General features: G+C 36.1%; 1 protein-coding gene across 1 annotated transcript in view; it reads left to right on the top strand.

The window, feature by feature from the left end:
* Window positions 1–14,479: 14,479 nt before the first annotated feature.
* The window catches only part of grapa (GRB2 related adaptor protein a), a 77,140-nt gene continuing 72,699 nt past the window's right edge, over window positions 14,480–18,920 (top strand). Inside the window, exon 1 of the mRNA XM_020925253.2 lies at window positions 14,480–14,759. Coding sequence (XP_020780912.1) covers window positions 14,682–14,759 — 78 coding nt within the window. The 5' untranslated portion in view covers window positions 14,480–14,681. The remainder of the gene's footprint in view (window positions 14,760–18,920) is intronic.

Genomic DNA, 18,920 nt, shown 5'->3' on the forward strand with positions numbered 1-18,920 from the left:
TTTCCAGACAGAGCAAAACACATTTGATGGACCATCCACCAGAAAAGTAGCCAGGCTGGCGCCACCTAGTGCCTCTGCTCAATTTCATTTCTCTCCAGTGGCTCGGTCAGGAATCAGAATACACTAGACGGTTTGCAAGAATCCCAGAAGTAGTAGACAGCACACCGGCAAATCAGCGAAGAGTTAAACCAACCCGAGTTGTGATAGCAGACTGCATACACTATTTGGACTTCCTTTGTCAAATACAAACTTAACATTTTTTTATTGCAATAATTGTAATTCGCAAGTTCAGCTCACAGAAATGACAGTGATCACTGACAGAAATGTTCACTCTCTGCTTTGTTTGCTGTTGTGCCGGAAATTACTTGGACACCACTGAACGTTCTGGTGCATTACATACGTCAAGACCAAATAGCAGCGATTGGTTAAATAAAAAAAGCACCCGTCTACCATCAAGCGAACAAATCCTAATGCTGCGAGGTTAGACGGTTTCCACCAAGTAAAACCAGCTTATGAATCGAATGATACCAGAAAAGTGACACAATGCACCTTTAAGTAAAGTACAGATACTTAAATTTACACTTAAGTACAGTACTTTACTACTTTTACTTTGTTACTTTTCACCACTGATCATGGCTAATAATAGAATGGCTAATTTGTAAACAATACATACAACTATATAAGGTTTTGAATAACTACATGAGTTCACACACAGAGTTAACTATGTTAGCCTTGTGTCTCTGGTCCCTTGGCAGGACGTGGTGACAGTCCTGACAACAGGAGGCATGTCTGATGAACACAATGTAATTACAGCGTATAGAAGATAATTAGGAGACTCATTTAGATTCTGTATGCTAAAATTAATTATAAATTGAGTCCAGCGTCACAAACCCGTGGAGTACTTTGCACATAAAGCACGTACTGTAAAGGATTAAAAGTATGAAGATTAAATAAAACTTTAAAGGTCCTAAAACTGATTCATATTAAAATGTTGTTACCTCCTCAAAGCATGGAAGCTGGAGTTGTGTTTTGTTTCATTCACACATGTTTGAGTAACCCTGGATCAGGGTGTCTGCATCTCCCAAAGATCAAAATGCTCTGTTCCACTTTCTGATGTTATGAAGTGATTTAGCCGCAATTAAACTGCATTACTCGACAGTACACTAGAGGAGCCATATAGACTCTTTACGCCGACTGTCACAAATATGCAACAAATCTTTTGGATCAAGATATAAGCCGAGATAGAGGCTGCATCCCCCCAGTGCTGGTTGGTGCATATGCAGGACTTTCCTAGGATCCTTTGGCAAGCACTTGTCTAGTTGTCACAAATTTGCAAACAAATTTCTATCTATTTTTTGCTATAGGGCCTGGTCAAGCAGAAGTATACAGCAAGGCCAAAAATTCAAGTTAATGCATCTGATATAAAAATGTATTCAACAGATACATATGTACTCTAGTTTATGAAACTGTTGACCTTTTTCTGTACCATTTTTGGTTCTAAAGTTACATACATTTTAAACAGACCATATATGAAACATGGAACATTTATTTTATTAATTATTTTATTATTAATTTTATTATTTTGTATTAATTATTTCCCAAATTTCAAAGACCTGCAAATCATGTAAATAAATTGATGTATTTCATCATATCTTGTGTTATTTGATCTTTGAACTGTTGATGAAGATACATGATTTTTTTTTTTTAAGTATTTAAAATGATAAAAATTTGCTTGGAAGGACTGACATATTTTATAGAAATAGTTACCTTTCATTTTGAAGTAATATTAAAGTATTCGGAAGAAAAAAGCTGACAAATTATGCAAAATCATGCACCTTCTACTTGCTTGCACAGTTTTCCCTCCGTTACCATGACCTTTCTTAATAAAAAAATCTCATTACTCAAAAAGTAAGAGGTTTCTCAACCTAATAATCTTGTACCATATGGTAGAAAACTATATATTAAGCAAATATTCAAACCAGTTTGTTAAGGATATGTAAGTGAGAACCGCTAGTTATCACTGTTTGTATTTATTGCCCAAAAAGTGCTGCATATTTCATTCCCTCCGTTACCAACATGAGAGTTTTTAATTTTTTGTCAACAACTTGAAAGAATATCACAGGTTTAACTTTACCCTGTTGGAGTGTTAACTCTTTCCTACATTCTGATACTTTACTTATTTCAATAGTCCCTCTAGTTTCTGAATAAGAGCTATTTGAATGTAAAAAATCTGCCCCTGTTTCCCTCCGTTACCACTTGACCGGAACCTATAGTCAAATTAATAATGTCAACTTAATTTACCGTCTACTTAAAGGCAAAAACACACACAAAACATTTTTTATATACGTCTATATCAAGGTTCTCCAAAGTTTTTCCTCCAGTGAGCTACTTTTACAAAACGAAAATGCCAGAGAGCTTTCTATTTTAGCAGTCGCAAAGAAACTGAGTACATATATCAGCAAGCCTTAGACATGGAACAGTTATATGCCTATAAAACATAAACCTTTATCCATTTATCAGTGCACAAAGTTAGGCATGAAAATTATATATTTACTATGGTGATTAATCAAATTTTACTTATTCAGCACAATACACAGAATTCAGAAACCCTTCAGACGTTAAGGGGTTATTTTTGTTTTACCTTCTGTACAGGTCAGATTGTCAACAAAAAGTCTTCAATATCTGCTGGTGCATCGAGGAGAGAAGCCGTTTCAATGAAGCTACAAAAAAAAGATGTAATATCAGAAGTTTCAGATGTTTTGTTTCAGTTGTTTAACACACAAATCCTACATATTTAGGCTTCTTCTCTCAAACTGAAAACACTCAGTTCCACCTTGTGATGTCATGTCCTAATACAGGAAATGCTCCATTGTGCTTTGAAACTCCACACACCTTCCCTAGAATCATCTGGATAATTTCAGACCTGGATAAAAAAGTTACAGAGCTGTTACCACTTCATTACATCACAAGGTGGAAAAGAGCATTTAGAATTTTGGAGATGTAGACCTGACTAATAATGCAGGATCACATAAATGAAACAAAACACAACTCCAGGTATGTTTTAGATGAGGTAATAATGAGGTAATACAGGATCTTTAATAAATATATTCACAAGGTTTAATAATTATGCAAGTATGTAAAAAAAATACACAAAAAATACATAATTCACTTTTTAAAAAATCTTTTCATCTGTGGAACAGTCTGGACGAAACATTAAAAGGCTCTAAAACTATTTACACATAATAAAAAATGTATAAGACTAGAATTATAAATAAATACAATAAATTATGTATCTTACCTTATGGAATTTACAGATGAACTATAACCCTCACTTGAATATGAATATTAACGTGTACATGGGTCAGTTTGTGTGTGTGTGTGTGTATGAACATCGACGTGTATTGGATTGTGTGTCTGTATTGTGTATGTGTGTATACCAAAAGATTTAAGTAGATATTCTTTCCCGCACTCATGAAAGATAAGTTTTGTGTTGTTTTCTGTAAATAGTTTTGCTCTCTTGTCTCCTATTCAATATGTTAACAGGGTTTGGCAAAATAAGCGTTAAAACTTCAGCCTAAACCCCTTCGTTGTGCAGAATAACTTTAGTAACATGCATAATTTCTGTGTTAAATCATCGTAATATGAGAAAGAAAAACTAAACTAAACCTTTATAGCAAATTCTCCTGTTATCAAAGGTCTAGAAAAACTTCAAAATACACCAAACTTACATCCAATTTGATTATGCAAATCTTAAACGTTTCGCCTACACACAAAAGAGCGATACTGAAGAGCAAATAGTGCGCAGAGAGATAGCCACTGACAGTATATTGTATTAGTATTTGGCCCATTAGAGATTCAGCCTCCAACTGCAGACGGCATATGACTCACATCCATTTTGAATAGCATTTACTTTGGCAGTGCGTGTCAACACTATGTCTCGACTACGCGCTTCAGAAATATAGCATATGTTGATAGATCTTATAGCAGAAATGACTAGTGCGTGTTCAAAAGGAAGAACAAGTATAGATTTTATAGGCCATATGTACTCAACACACAGTATGAGCTCCTGCAGATTAGAGCCCGACCGATATGGATTTTGTTGTGGCCGATATGAAACTGGTATAATGGGAGCTGGAGCTGCCGATAGCCGATATAATCGTGATGTAAAAATTCACTGTAAATCTTGAATTGTTTAAAAAAAACTTAGGTTTGGCTCTGGTGGATTCTAAATTGGGTTTATTTAGGCAACATTTATTGTTATTCTGACTCTTTACATCATATTTACATACAGTAGATTGGCCTAATGGCATTTTTGCATCACATTCTAGCTACTAGTGATGGGTATTCCAGTTTTTTTTTTTTTGGAGAACCGGCTCTTTTGGCTCGGCTCACTAAAGCAGCTGGCTCTTTCGGCTCCCAAGCAACTCTTGAGATTGTTTTGTTGCAAGCAGGTCTAATGCAGAACTGAACCAGGACTGAAAAAGGACTAAACCAGGACTAAAACAGATTTAAACCATGTGTAAAACAGGACTAAACCAGAACTGAACCAGGACTGAGTGTCGGGACTCGGTCTCTATCTCTCTCTCAAGCCCAAGATTAGTCCTGCTTTATTCATTTTATGTTGAACTACAGCCAAATATGCACTTTTTTTTTTTTATCCTATGCACACGCAGATTTCTGAAAGTTTCGTTTTCAGCTGCTGCTGCTCTGTCAAACTACGGGTCTACAAGCGGCATGAAGAGAAAAAGTGAGAAAAAGAGAAACACGGCTCCCAATAAGAAACATGCTCCCGTCGTTCACTTCAAAGAGCCGGATCTAAGAGCCGCTTCGATCGCGACCGACCCATAACTCCTAGCTAGTAAATAAACTACCGCTATTAGCCTTTAGCCGTAAAAACGTGCGCACCGCGGTATTAATTATATGCATAAATGTGGATCATTCACACGTCTATTCACAGCTCATTTACATATCAATGCTGGTCCAGTAACAAATATACGGACAATATAGTCACTTTACAATAGGCCAATAGAAAACAGCCTGTTTATGTGCGGGAGCTACAGAAGCTAATCGCTAACAGATAACCTAAACTAGCTTCAAAGTCGATGTATTTCCAACACTCACCGCTCACACAGGCTCCTCCTCACATCACAAGTCTGCACTAATAAAAGTCCTTAATCCAGACTCAAACCGATTGTCTATAAAAAGAAAATAATCTCAGTGTTGCGCACCGCTGCGGGTGTAAACAAACACACGTGAGTGAAGTGACGTGACTCTGGATGTGTGTTCAGGGACAGTACGGACACAGACAAATTACACCGCAAATAAATACTGATGCGGAGCCACATATTAGGACATTCATCTGTCTATAACTTAGATTAAATGAACATAATGTAGAGAGTCTAAGCTTTATAATGAGGTATAACATGCCCACGTGAAATATCGGCCCATATCAGCAAGCATATCGGCCGATAGCCGATATGTCTCCAGGTGCCCATATTGGCCGATAATATCGGCCGGCCGATATATCGGTCGGGCTCTACTGCAGATATTAGTTTCTTTATGTACAAGTAACACAGGTATAAAAACTCAAGTTCTTTTTTACGTTAAAGGGCCCATATTACACTATTTTCTGATCTATGTTATAATGTTGTTTCCTCGTCACAAACAGATCCGGAGCAGTGTTTTGTTTTATTCACACAAGTTTAACACACAAATCCTGCAATATATTCCACAAATCCACAAATATTTAGGCTATGTTCTTCTCTGAAACAGAAAACACGCCGTTCCACCTTGTGATTTCATGTGGTCACAAGAAATCGCTCCGTTGTTTTTAAACTCCATACATCTTCACTAGAATCGTTTGGATGATTTCAGCTCTGGAACTGTTCATCTCTACTGAACTAAAGGTAAAAGTAAAGTGGAACAGAGCATTTTAAGATTTGGAGATGTAGACAAACTAATAATAAAGGACTTTAAAGGATGTTTGAGAAGAGGTAACAGCATTATAACATGGCTTAAAGCTCACAAGAGTCCATTTTGTGTAATATACCTTTAATGCTACTAAACCCTAGACAGGCAGGAGCCACCTAGTGCCTCCGCTCAATTTAATTTCTCTCCAGTGACTAGATCAGGAATCGGAATACACTAGACAGTTTGCAAGTACCGCGGAAGTTGTAAACTGTGGTCCAATCAGCAAAGAGCTGTGAAGCCATGACATCAAACTCAAGCGTCTGTCTGGGTCCCTTTTGTGGTACAGCACAACAGTAAACAAAGCGGTCGAGATGGATGTAGACGAAGACAGACATTCTGTGTTGGCAACGATTCCCGAGATCGAGGATTTAAAGCCAGAACAAAGAGAATGTTTGGTGAATTTGATCAAGGGGAAAGACGTTATTGTCCTTCTTCCTACAGGATTTGGTGTATTACATAGGCCACGACCAAATAGCAGTGATTGGTTAAATAAAAAGTACCCCCCTACTGTTGAGCGAACAAATCCTAATGCTGCAGTTAGACGGTTTCCACGAAGTGAAACCGGCCGATGAATCAGGCTAACTGACCCCTGCTTTGAGTCAAATTTCTTTGTGAGGAGACGAAATAAACAAAACACAAACCTACACCTATACCTGTCTGTTTTTAGATTTAGACAAACTTTATTGATCCAAAAGGCAAATTATTTGGATACAGAAGCTCACACATCACAATAAATATAATAACAAAGAGTAAAAAATACAAACATTATTATTCTGTTTATAGATAAATAAGAGAGGCAGGGGTGTAGTGGGTTAAGCATTACTCACTAACCACAGGGCAGTTAATCTGAAACCAGCCCCAGTTGCAACAGCATCCATCTAAACAAAAAAAGTATTATTAGTTATAGTAGTTCAAAACACCTGCATTGTAGTGTCTTCATCTCATCTTATCTTCTTCATCTTCTTCTACATAATAATTGTATTAATTGTTTATGATAAATAATCTTAGTTTTTTCGAGATGCATATTTTAAACAATGAATAATTAGAAACATCGCAAAAGCATTTTTAAGGAATGTCTGTAGAAATCATTGTAATTATGTATAAGTACTTCTACAGATTTTAAATGGTAAAATGATGTAGTAATAGAAATTGGGGGAAAAAAGATAGATTTTGTTTCTACTGAATAAATCATTACATTTCAAGCTTTATTGCATCCATTCAAAATACTTTTATCTTTACTTCTGACTCTTTAAGTACATAGTGGATATTCTTTAATACTTTAATGTAATACTTTTAATTACGTACTTCTTCCACCACTGCCAAAGCACCAACCTATTTAAGTAAGTATACATATATATGAGAACATGCTTGACTTAAAACAGAACTAAATGTAAACCAATGGAACTTTATATTTCACAGAGACGGAGCTGCGCAATATCCGTTTTTGATTTCACTGACTGTGCCCACTTGAGTTTCCACTGTTAACAAAAAGGCTTAGAGTGAATCATACAAAAGAGCACAATGCAAAGGTAGTATGTAAACTAAATAGAAAATACAACCTCAGCTATAACCAATTAACTATTTTAAATGTGCACTATGTTAAATAAGAGGTGGAGCTTTTAGTTTTCTGTTGAATGTGCCATAATACCTTGAAAAACATGTGTTCTTGCTGAGAGCAGAGGACGCTAGAGTCAAAATTGTACATGAGTAAGAAATGACGTTACATTGAAATGATATTACTCCAGCAGAAGCACAAATTTAAGTATTTGGGAAAACTACTACTCAGCTTAAAGAGTAGTAGTAGTAGAGTATAATTTGAAGTTAATATAATTTGAAGGACAAAACATTAATGCACAAATTCTGGTATTTTCAAAGGATAGACACAAAAATTAGAAAAACTAAATTCTGGTATTCTCACTCTTTTTCACTTTCACTTGACTTTTTTACGACCTAAAGTGAATTTTCCATGACTTTTAGGGCTAAATATGAAATGTTAACTCTTTCCACTCACCTTATGGTTTGGTATTATAGTTTTTAACATTCAAAATACTGTCAGTGCATTTCTTCTCTTTTTAACAAAACGTTGGGAAATAATTATAATAGCCTAATGATAACTTAACAGAACGCTGTGGTTGCGTGAAAGCGAAATTAAAATTTCATGACTTTTCCAGGTCTGAAAAATGACATTTTCAATTGCCATGACTTTTCCAGGATTTCCATGACCGCGGGAACCCTGTAAATCATATCTGAAACCCAAATATTCAAATCATTTTATACTGTCAGTGTTCATAACCTATAGTATAATTTGTCTTTGATTTGTCTTGTCACATTTTTTATTATTATTTTTATATTGCACTATTTTCTGTTGTTAACCATTAACTTACGTGTTTATGTTTAGTGCTTTTATTTTGAAGGGTTTATTTTCGTTTAATTACCTTGACAACAAGAACGGAAAAATGTTATACAAAGCAAATGTATACACATATATCTTTTAGTATTTTCTATGTCTTTGTTTAGCTTCCCCTTATTGATTTAAATATTTATTTTGAATAACTTTGTGTCTGTAGCTGTTATCGTTGTTGATTGATGTGGTCAAGATGAATGTAAATAATAATCAAACTTGTGTTGAATTTTGTGTATGCATATTTACACTCTGTATTTTGTATTCCTTTTAGCTCTTACGGCAGATTGGAGGATTTATTGCACTTGAAATTGCGATTTTTAGATTTAATATCTACAAATCGCCAGTTCAAGTGTCAGTCTTCATTCAGAGGGATACGCTACAGTAGTCCGGTTCCTTATATACTTTTGTGGGAATTTTGGGGGGATTTACTAAACTATATATTTTTGGAAAGGTTATAGTATATGGAGTCAGAAAATAAATGTTTGCATTTGCCCAGATGTCTATATGGTGGCCATATTGAATAATAATTAAAAAAAGGCCACCAAAAAACTCTTTTTGAAATATTTCAGCCTCTGAATAAGTTGAAATGTTGATTTTAACTGCTAAACCCACATTTTCAGGGTCAGGGAATCAAATGGTGCAAGTTACAAAGCTGTAAGATCTACCCACATTAACCCTTAGATGCATAAGTGGGTCAAGTGTTTTCTTGCAATTTGACTGTAATATTCGCATGTAATACTCCATGTTCCTCCAAAAACATGTTTTTTTTAAATTATCCTGTTGAAATACATCAACAATGTGGGTAAAACAAACTATAAACATCACATGCAGTTGGTCAGATAACACAAAGAGTTTAAAAGTAGTTAACATACAATTTGGATGTTGGATGTCAACGAACACATTTAGACACAATATGATTACGCAACTTTTTTTATTAGAAATTTGCCCATATAGACATCTGGGCAAATGCAAACATTGATTTTCTGACACCATATACTATAACCTTTCCAAAAATATATAGTTTAGCAAATCCCCCAAAAATTCCCACTAAGGTTAAAAAATGAATATAAGGAACCCGACTACACTCAACATAAAGCTTTTGTCACTTGTCGACTTACTAAAGTAGGAGTAAAAGTATTCTGCTAGAACAGTACAACTTCTTTAAAAAGTGACTGAAGTAAATATAACGTAGAGTAAATGTATCTGAACACTTGTCACCTCTGGCTGTGAGTGAGATCACCTCTTCAGATATCTGACCTGTAACTGAACCTTGTGGCTGCTTGTCTCCATGGCGATAGATACAGGATGTGTAATGCCCATCTTTATCTATAACACTTCAAACCAAGTCTTAAGCGACCAAAAATCTCATACATAAACTCCCACAAGAAACTTTCCTCTTCAAAACCACCAATTTCCACAAAAATCAGTACAGTATGCAGTAAGTGTGCAGCTGTTACATAGAAACAGTTGTAGATATAGTAGTAACTTGTACCACTACTTGTACTTCAAAACAATTCCTGTATTATTTAAGCATTTTCACTGCTTTGGTTGCTTTGGCAGTGCTTTCCAAATTCCTTCATGTCAAATGCATAGTTGACATACATCGGATTAAGAGGATTACACTGTTTGTAGTGGTGGAATATAACAAAGTACTTAAGTCAAATACAAATACATAAAACTTTTACTTAAGCACACTTTTTAGTTTTACTTCACTGCATTTGAGAGCAGGTATCTGTACTTTCTATTCCACTATATATTTTTGAACAGGACTGAAAAGGAAAGTATTTTTTATTATTAAATAAAATTAATAAATTCACCGCAAATCAGACTGCCTCTGCCATCCTTTTTTTCTATTTTACGAGAATCTAAGCGGTTTGATGAGCACCTGTTTGCGTAAGGTTTTTGATCCAGTGGAGCGCTCCAATTTTGTTATTTTTATTTTTTATTATTGTTTGAGACCTGCTGAAAAGGCTGAGGAGTTTATATTTAACCTGTTCATAATTTAAGCAAACAAAAATCTACAAATAAAAACAGCTAAAAATTATCGATTCATTTGTTTCTATTGAAAAAAAATAAATGTGTATAAAAAAATCTCCATATTTGAAGCCATATAAGACCTCACAATCTTACTTTAACACTTTTACTGAAGATTTTTAACTTTTACTTGAATGTTTTTTGCTCAGATATCAGTACTTTTGGCAAAAATCGAGTATTTCTTCCACCACTGCTGAACTGCAAAGTCATTAGTTTCCTCATGTTAACTTCCCCTTTTTCTCCTTGGTGAGTAATAAGATCAGCAGACTGGGGCTTTCCTGAATAAATAATGCTGCCAAACCACATTTTATGAAGTCATGTCGAGTATCAGAGTTTGGGCAAATAAAAGTACCTGCAGCGGTTAAAAGGTGGTTTCTACTTAGCCAGCCTCAGGTTTCATCAAATCCAACTTTTTAGCGTTTGCTTCAATCAGGTCCCACACAACTGCTATAAGGATAATTCTTTGAGACAGAAGCTACCATATTTTTCAGACTATAAATCACACTTTTTTTCATGGTTTCAGCGTTACCTCCGACTTATAATCCGCTGCGACTTATATATTAAAATTTTCACAATGATAGCTGCAAGAGGGCGCTCTAGTCTTGTGTGTCAGTATCTGCTGCTCCTATTACTCCTGCACCACTGTCACTTGGCTCTACTGCGCATGTCTCCTGCAGAAAGAGCCTCTGTCCTGTCTGTATCAAGTCAGTCGATTGCCCCATTACTTCTGTACCACTGAAAATTGAAAATTTAACAACAATGACAATACGGTAAAGTGTATTTACCTTATTGACATGTCTGTGTTGGTGGTGACATGTCGTATATCAGCTGTTGTTACTTCCTGTAGGCGTGGTCAGCCTGATGGACCTGCAGGTCGCTCAGACTGACCACGCCTCCTGTCACCTGGTGTTCTCTGGAGGAGGGTGTCCCAGGTGTGTGAAAGGAGGAACGCTCCATCATCACGGTTAATGCTGTCCGTGCCTCGTTTCCTGATTTCACTGGCCTCCTTGTTCCAGCGTTTGAACTTGTTGTTTTCCGATCCAATAACCCGTGCCTCGTCCCAATCCAGAATGTGGTTATTTCACCTGGGACACCCTCCTCCAGAGAACACCGGGCGACGGGAGGCGTGATCAGACTGAGCAACCTGCCAGATCCATCAGACTTACCACGCCTACAGGAAATAACAACAGCTGATATACAAACAGTCACCACCAACACTGGGGACAGTCCTGAAGATGGCTTGCAGCAGCAGCCGAAACATGTCAACAAGATAAATACACTTTACTGTATTGTCTTTAAAAAGAAGAAGTTAAAACTTAACTGAGTAATTTCAATAAACACTAATTCCTTGGACAACTACTTTGCACTTCTACTGTAATAAGTAAGTGAGTAATAATATTTTAAAGTAGCAATGGGAATAACAGAACTTACTTGACTAAAAGCTCTCTAAATGATTATGCATCTCTATGTATCTGATCCAAACTGCACTCATAAGTTCAGATTCAAAACAGTTTATTGTCAATTCTTTATACGAATCATATGAAGAATCGAAAATGTGTTTCTCTCTCCCAAACGTATAAATAAATAATAATAAATGGAAAAGTCCAAGTGTTCTTTTGGGGAGACACAGATAAGCCTATGACAGCAAGGGCGTTCATGCACCAACAACTATTCATGCTGAAAAAAAAAGTTCTAGGAAACAATGCATAAATATATAAAGACATAGTTTTTCTCGTCTTCGTTGACCCTCTGGTTTATGGGCAAATGCTTAACCCACTTTATACAGCGTAGCCTTCATCTCATTTGTAAACCAAACCATATAAACATACCAAGTTATATCAAGATTAGAACTTCAAATGGACACTGTTATCTTCTACTCCCGACCTTTTAAGATCTGACAGTTCAAAGCCAGTAGTAAAATATAGGCCAACATACTGACATAACATAACGGCATAAACTAATAAGAATCTCTTGGTGGGGAAAAGCAGTTCTTCAAAGATGTCCAAAAATAACCAATGCGCGCTGTGTTTTATCTGCTCCAGGCTCAAGTCTATTGATCACAAAGTTCATTCATGACGCTCCGGAAGTATTGATGTGAGAAGACAAATTTAGACGCTTTTAATAATGCCAGGCTGCAGAGTTTCAAGAAGAACACATTCTCTTTGCTGTGGCCGGTTAGAGGATTGTACATACTAGGATATTTGAGCTACGTAATAAGAATAATACAATAATAACACTATAAACGATAATGGAAAATGGTCACTTTACATCACGGAACAGACCTCGCACATCAGTGGGGGCAACAACAACAACAACAGTATTTGTCTGTGGGAGGTGAAATTGCTTCGCCAATCTCCGGGTCAGTGGCTTTGGTGTTTATGTTGAGAGTGGGATTCGAACTGCCAACCTTTGGATTGATAAACAAACTAACTGAGGTACTTTTGCACGTAATACTGTACATTTGCTTCTTTAAATACTGCATATTTCACATATACAGCTCAGTAAAAAGGGGGAAGTTTACTTCTTTGGGGTATTAACTGCTAACACATAACATATTTAAATCACCATTTACCTTTTGTTGTTTGGAAAATGCTATACTTGCCGAAAAGAACGTATTAACATGTTTTTTTAAGTGTAACTTTTGTTTTGTATCATGAAGTTTCTGTATTATGGAGAATTGTCGTGTGGGAGCATGGGTGACGCAGACTCGTGGGCATTCGACAGAATCTGTAAGTTGGGTTCAAACACGGCTCGGGAGAGATCACTAAATTACTCAAATATGCCTTTTTTTGAAGAGGGACATAATATGGGCAGAATATCCCCCTCAAGCAGTGGCGGAGTCAACAATTTGGGGGCCCTAGGCGAACTTGAGTGTGGGGCCCACACAATAATACACAATTTTTTTTAGTTTGTTTTGTTTTGTTTTTTTTTTTTGAATATATTTATTGTCTGTTTTTCCCCATTGTTCTTAAGACATGCACATCTCTATTTATTTGAGTGATGGTGGATTTTAAACTTGTCTTATTAGTTTGGTCACCCACTAGAAAACCAGAGCTGAAAGTAGTTTTATTTTTTTGCTTTTACAATTACATTTTTGTTTACATCCATTACATATGATTATTATTATTATTTTTTTAATGATTATTGTTTAAAAGTACAATACTCTCATTTATTGTCATATTGAGAGAAAATCAAATTGCTCTGAGGCTTCAGCTATTAGTGGCACTGAGGGCAATTGGTTGGGGGCCCCTCCAGATTTGGGGGCCCTGAGCAGCCGCCTACTTTTGCCTAATGGTAGCACTGCCTCTGCCCTCAAGTCGGGTGTGTTACGTAAAAATGTTCAAATCAAATATTGGCTTTACTGTTAACAACTGTAATCTTATATTCAATATTATTACCATTTGTCAAAATTGTTTACATTTTAGTGTTTTGGTCCAAACATCCAATCAGAAAGCAGAATCAGCTCCTCACTTTGGGTTGCCAGATCCTATGACAGAAATCCAAAAAATGCTCTCTATGATATTTGACATTTCACATATTCAGTTTTGATCGTAAACAAACCAGTATTACCTTTAACACTGCTGTGAGACACTTATATTGAACAAATTAGAGCTGTACAACATAAAGCAAATAAAAATGCAGTTTGAATTTTAATTGTTTCTTTTTTTCATGACCAGGAATATGCGAATTAGGTAAATCTCTGTCCCTGTCTTGAATGTGTTGAAAATCTGCACTGTGAACTACATTCAAATGTCAAACCATCCATCAAACCTAATCAAAATCATTAACACTTGATTGATTTGTTAGTCCGTCTGCCAGTCAATCACATTATATAATTGCACATACTGTATATATAATAAGGCTAAGAGCAAGTCGAGGGCAGCTAAAGACTACATCAACTGAACGCAGTCCTCAAAGCAAAGAACATGTCCACAGAAGCCACACAGATTGCATGAGACAAATATACACACACACAGGAAGTGCCTCCCACTCACCCTCCCTCCCTCCCTCTTTCTCTCTCTCTCCCCTCCGCTCGACCATCTCTCCATCTCTCTCTCTCTCCCAGCATTACTCATGGCAGCGTTGCCGAGCAGCAGCCAGCCAGTCCATCCTCCGCTCTCCCGCACATCGCATCCACCAGTTTTTTCCCCCCCACACATGATTTTATTTGAATAGCATTTCTGTCATTGAGATCTGTTTTGTATTTTGTCTTGGTTTAACCCCTTCCCCTGCGTCGGGGGCTTCAGCGGGGTGTCCAGTCAAGGAAGTCAGCATGGAAGCAATAGCACTTTACACCTTTCGCGCAACGGAGGGAGACGAACTTAGTTTCAACAAGGGGGACATGCTCAAGGTAAGATATTTGTACTTCTATATATCTACCATTTTTTAAACTATTATAGACTGTATTAAAGTCTTGAAGAAGAAGTACTGCAATTTAAGATGTCGCAGTAAAAGGTATAGCCTATGTAAATGTACTGTATTGTGTGATCAAAAAAATTTTCAGTAAGCTTAATGTTAAACCAATATTTTAATACTATAACATGCTTCAGTGTTTATTCAAATGCACTTTTAACACTACAGAGTGTTAAATGTGTTTACCAATAGTCATCCAGCAGTTTATCAGGTTGTTTCATAGCTCTTTTGTTTACGTTTTTACTATTTATTGTATTTGCTAATGCACTATTTGCATAGATTTCGCAAATTTGGTCAATAATGCAAAGTTTTTGACGATCCTGAGCTTTACGGTTTAGTTTATACTCAAAAAGCTTAAAATAAAAATATGTTTTGACTTAAAAATTTCAAGAAGTTGCGTTTTAGTTGTCATCTTTTCAACTCCTGATTATGATTTAAGTTTGATCTTGGTTTAGTCTTTCATTTGAGGGTGATTCAGACTTGCACATCACGTAAAAATTGGACTAAAAGAAGAATAGAATTAAACCAGGACTAAACCAAGACTAAAACAAGACCAAACCAGGTCTGCGTCTGGACTATGGGTTGAAAACCTGGACCAAACAAGTATAGTTTTGTTTTAACTGGACAATCTGCTCTGTTAAAATACATTCAAATCAGGCATTTTTTTTTTTTTTCTTTCTCACATCAACTCTTTGTAATTTCCAGAAAAGTAAAACATCGGAACTTGCTTCTTTCTTGGCACGGTCTGTAGCTTTGTCATGTGGCCGGAGTGAAACACGCACGGTTTTATGCAGCTTCCTGGTTTTGTCTTGTTGAACCAATCTACAAAGACACAAGCTTCTGAGAGAGACGTAGTAAATATAGCGAGGAAATCACACGCACAGCTGGGTGACTGTTCTAGTAGAAAATTGCATCTCCAAGAATTCACGAGAACGGCTTCATCTGTAGGCCCAGACCAGCTGTTAATTGTTAGCTATGTTGTTTTGAGTTGAGTTCACTGTTGGGGGTGGAGAAAAGTACATAAAGTAAATATATGGTACTTTTTTTCCTCTATAAGTACAACAAAAGTTGGTCAAATACGGGACAAAGCTTTTTTATATTGGCAAATTGGTTTCATAATATTGGAAAAAGTGGTCACAAGATTTTTTGTAATTACATTTAGCTGAACGTAATTTGATTTTGAATGATTTTGGAGTCAAGAAATGAGCAATACAACTGACCATTTCTATTAAAGGTCTCATATTATGCTTTTTTATGATCTCATTATCATGTTTTTTTCCTACAAACCGTCCATATTTAGGCTGAGTTCTTCGCTCAAACTGAAAACACTGCACCTTGTTTTTAAACTCCGTACACCTTCGATAAAATCATTTGGGTGAACTAAAGGTCAAAAGAGCTTTTTGACATCACAAGGTGGAACAGAGCATTGTGAGCTTTGGAGACGTAGACAAGACTAATAATAAAACACCAAAAACTCCAGATATGTTTTGATGAGGTAACGGCTTAAAACTCACAAGAATCAATTCTGCATAAAAGGGATGTAACAATAACCGAAATATTGTGATATCGTATCATCAAAAGTCACACAATAATATCGTGGGCCGTCACAATATATCGAATTACAAGTTATTATGAGTTATGGTGCAGCAATAGCTACAAAAAGACAGAGGGAACTACATAGACCATGATCCTTTGCCCTCATTTCAGTGCAGACTACAAGAAGAAATAACAGTTCTAAACACTTTTAACGTCTTAGTTCTTTGGATTAAGTCAAGTCAAGACATTTTAAGAAGAAAAAGTTGCATATTCACAGTTTTGTTAGGCTCCAGAAAAATTCGCAATAAATATTGTACCGTGAGATGTACATCATGAAAATATCGTACTGAGAGATTTGGATGTCGTTACGTCTCTAATCGTGAGCTTTCCCACGATATCGCAATAAATATTCGTACCGTGAGGTTCATACCATGACGATATTGTATTGTTAGTCTTGGATATTGTTGCACCTCTAAAAAATGCATGATTTTACAGCAGCAACAGCTTATAAACATCGGAAACTACATATCCCATGATTCATTTCAGTGCAACATGAAGAAATATGTTTTTTACTTGAATTCTTGGGATTACGACGGAAATAATTCACACCAAAATATTGTCAAGGTATTTTAAAAGTGTCCTATCTACAATTATATCACCCTCTCCAAAATATCGTACTGTGAGATGCATATCGTGATAATATCGTACTGAAATCAGCATTTTAGCAACATTATTTTAGTTGCCCAATACAATAGCTTCTGAGAATTTTTGGTCCTTCTGTTTTTGGTCCATTTTACTGAGCGGTGAAAGTGGTTTAGTGATTATAGCACGAACCCGACAACCAGAAAGTCAAAAGATTCTCAGTCTAACTAAATGTACTTTCATTGTGATTGGCAGATTCTCTTCCGTCAGTCTACTCCAGCTGTGGTAATATAAATAATGTAAAATAATGTGAGAAAAATGGAATACATTATGACAGTACAAATCATTACAATCATATTACAAGACATTTTTAGCCAATTTCTTTTTTTTTTTTTTACTTATTCCACTTCCCTGCTGCAGCTGTAGGTGTGATCGGCTTAGTTTTTGAAAAAAACAAGTGCCTGGAATAAAAAAACAACAAAACAAAACATGCACACAAACCATCCCAGTCATCTTATTGACGAATACATTTATTTCTGTATTATTATTTTTTACTTTGACAAAAAAATTATGCTATGAGGGTAACAAAATGCTTGATATACATTGATAAACGCAATTTCACATTTATAAGAGCCATGCAGAGAGAACATAAAAATAAAAATTGTTAATAAAAATGCATTCTTAACACTCAAATCTCAATTTTTGTGAGCGTCAAAAATGATGTATTTTTAATCTGACAACTGCCGCACTAAATTTTCACTTTGTGTTACCACCAATTCAAAGAAGTGTGACTCATTTTCCCATTATTTGAGCAAACCCCAGTAGAGATACGCAGCTTTACAGACAGAGCAGCTTTTAATGTCAACATAAGTCCACTCCATTTTCTGCCCGATAATCAGGAGGTGTGCGTTACCATGCTAGCTGGCAGTGAAAAATGAGAATAATGACAGCGAATAGATATAATAGTGAGCGATACACGACTGCGTTTCTATAATGCTCCATACAACTGTACAACAACTCACCCTTATGTAACACATAACCCTATGTCATGTCAATCACCATTTCATCTTTGAGCTCTTTCTCCTTGTGTACAGCAAGAAAAGAGATATTTTTATGGTACTACATTTTTGCATTTTTACTTCTTTTACTTCTACTACACATCTATATGATTATGCCTTATTTGACACCAGTCTCTTGTTATTTTTACTACTTATTTTGGATTTATCATTGCCATTTCTATTCTTTCTCTTTGTTATTATCATGCATTGTGTTGTGTGAGTCACTGGGTCCAAAAAATTTCCCTTGTGGATCAGTAATTAGGATGCTCAGAATGAGTAAGGAAAGGGACTAGAAATGCACCGATCTAGCTTTTTGTTTGTCCCGATATCAATTTCGATGCTTTATACCTGATATTAGACCCGATACTAGGACAAAAACTAAAAATATCCTTTAAAAACAAATGGAAAATGGAATAAAATATATATGTACAATACAACAATACAATACAACTTTGAAAAAATAGTAAGAGTAAAAAAAAAGTAAGATTTTAGGAGGTGTTTGGGTTGACCATTGCCGAGTACCATATTTTCTGCACTATAGAGCGCTCTTGATTATAAGGCGCACTGTCACTGAACTTTTTTCACAAATAAACTGCACCAGACTTTAAACGAAACACAACAGTTGGATGGGTCAGTGGGACTTTGTTTGGCGCGTTCACGGTGACTCTGGGCTTTGTTCAGTTGTGGCTAGAAGTGGCACATTGGACTCGCTTTTTCGGTTCGTTCCTCCGTTCCATTCCTCGTCTGAGTGGAGTGATGAGTGTGGCTGCGGGTGTTTTTCGCTGTGCGGTCGCTGTCTGCTCCGTGCGTGTTTGCGTGCGCTACGATAGGTGCGGCTTTGTAGTTTACTGAAGTCGTGCTGG

This window comes from Boleophthalmus pectinirostris, unplaced genomic scaffold, assembly GCF_026225935.1.
Source record: "Boleophthalmus pectinirostris isolate CB_2022bp ecotype Guang Dong unplaced genomic scaffold, ASM2622593v1 HiC_scaffold_17, whole genome shotgun sequence".
Lineage (NCBI taxonomy): Eukaryota > Metazoa > Chordata > Actinopteri > Gobiiformes > Gobiidae > Boleophthalmus > Boleophthalmus pectinirostris.